General features: G+C 23.0%; 1 protein-coding gene across 1 annotated transcript, besides 3 other annotated features; it reads left to right on the top strand.

The window, feature by feature from the left end:
- Positions 1-49: 49 nt before the first annotated feature.
- Positions 50-206: a microsatellite.
- Positions 207-240: 34 nt separating this feature from the next.
- Positions 241-359: a microsatellite.
- Positions 309-1,589, top strand: EDI_292770 (set and mynd domain containing protein, putative; the record flags this gene model as incomplete). Its single annotated transcript, XM_001734575.1, has 1 exon — positions 309-1,589. The coding sequence occupies one exon, from the start codon at positions 309-311 to the stop codon at positions 1,587-1,589; it is 1,281 nt and encodes a 426-aa protein (XP_001734627.1).
- Positions 828-863: a sequence feature (AT_rich).
- Positions 1,590-1,835: the final 246 nt, after the last annotated feature.

The following is a 1,835-nucleotide window of genomic DNA, read 5'->3' as shown; positions in this document are numbered from 1 at the left end:
CAAATTTACAACGTGAACACATTTCTAATTGTATATCTGATAAGATTATAAATGAAATAATATAAATCATGATATAAATGATAGAACAATATATAAAAATATCATAGAGATTAAATTAAATAATAAATAAAAACAATGATAAAATGAAGAAAATAAAACAAAGATGTAGAAATGAATAAAATAGATTAACCAAATATAACAAGATATATTAGATAGTATTACTTTAATATATTCACTTTCAAAAACAAAAAACAAATTAAAAACAAAAAATCATCTTAAAAAAAAAGAAAAAAGAAATAACAAAAGAAATGGAAAGTGAAGAACATCAAAAAGGAAAAGAAAAGTTTAAAGAAGGAAAATATGAAGAAGCAATAGAACTATTTAAGAAATGTCATAAAAAAGAACAAAGAGCACCATTTTATTCAAACATATCAGCATGTTATATGAAATTAAAAGATATACCAAAAGCAATTAAATATGCAAGAAAAAGCATTGAAGAAACACCTGAATTTGAAAAAGGATATTACCGATTAATTAATGCAGGAGAAAACACAAGAGAATATAACAGTAGTGTGATGATAGCAGAAATTAAATTAGGAAGAGAAAGAAAAGAAGAAAAGTATTGGAAAGAATATTATTCAGGGAATGAAGAAGTGGAAGTTAAAAGAATTAATTTAGAATATGGGAAAGGAGTATTTAGTAAAAAAAGATATCAAAAAGAAGAAATAATCATGAAAGAAATACCAATAATACAAATTAGTAAAATAGAAGATTATTATAATTGTTGTGGATTTTGTTTAAAAACACTTTGTAGTAAAGAACCAAAGAATAAATATAATCAAATATTTAAAGAAATAAATAAAGAAGAAATCATCAAATGTAAATGTGGAATGAAATACTGTAATTTTAAATGTCAACAATTAGATTACACTCATTCTCTTTTATGTAATAAATTAAAAGGATTAATTAATTATTGTAAAATAAATCATATTTCTCATCCATTATGTATTGCTAAAATTTTTGCTACTATTTTAATTTCACAAAATATTGAAAAATCATTATTTCCTTTTGTTGTATTTCATTCTTCTCCTTTAATTCCTTTTAATTCAGAAATTGTTCCTTTCTTTCTTAATATTTTTGGTTCTCTTCTTCTAAAATTTAATATTTATGGTGGGTGGACTTTTATTTATCAAATTCTTTATTCTGTACTTAAATATAATTCTTCTTCTATTCTTCCTCTTAATCCTATTCAATCTCTTTTACTTAATAACAATTCATTACTTATTGATAATACTCTTCTTTCTTCTTCTCTTATCAATCATCCTGATATTACTGCTTTTACTGTTGAAGCTGAAGGTTTATTTAAATACTTAAACACTCTTAATCATTCTTGTTCTCCAAATTGTTTTTTAGCAAATACTGATGATTCATTTGCTTTGTCTTTAATTGCTTCTTGTCCAATATCACCTGGTGATGAACTTACTATTAGTTATATTGACAATACTCTTCCTTATTCTCAACGTCAATCTCTTTTATATGATTCTTATCACTTTTATTGTCATTGTCCTAAATGCAATCTTATGATTTAATTCTTTTTGATTTCTCTCTTTATTCTTTCTTTTACTTGAAATTCATCTTCTTTATTGTTATTCTTTTCTAAATGAACAAATGATTCTGTAATGAAAATCTTTAATTCTTGATTTAATCCAATTGGTGTCATTCTTCAATTCTCTTCTAATGATCAACTATGTCATTTAGTAACTTGATTATTCATCTCTGTATTATAATTCATCTTTATAATTCTACACATTGAAAATAACCAACATTCATATCAA

Source organism: Entamoeba dispar, genomic scaffold (genome assembly GCF_000209125.1).
Source record: "Entamoeba dispar SAW760 scf_1105229458395 genomic scaffold, whole genome shotgun sequence".
NCBI lineage: Eukaryota > Evosea > Mastigamoebida > Endamoebidae > Entamoeba > Entamoeba dispar.
The sequence above is the reverse complement of the archived record's forward strand: the minus strand, read 5'-3'. Positions and strand labels throughout refer to the sequence as shown.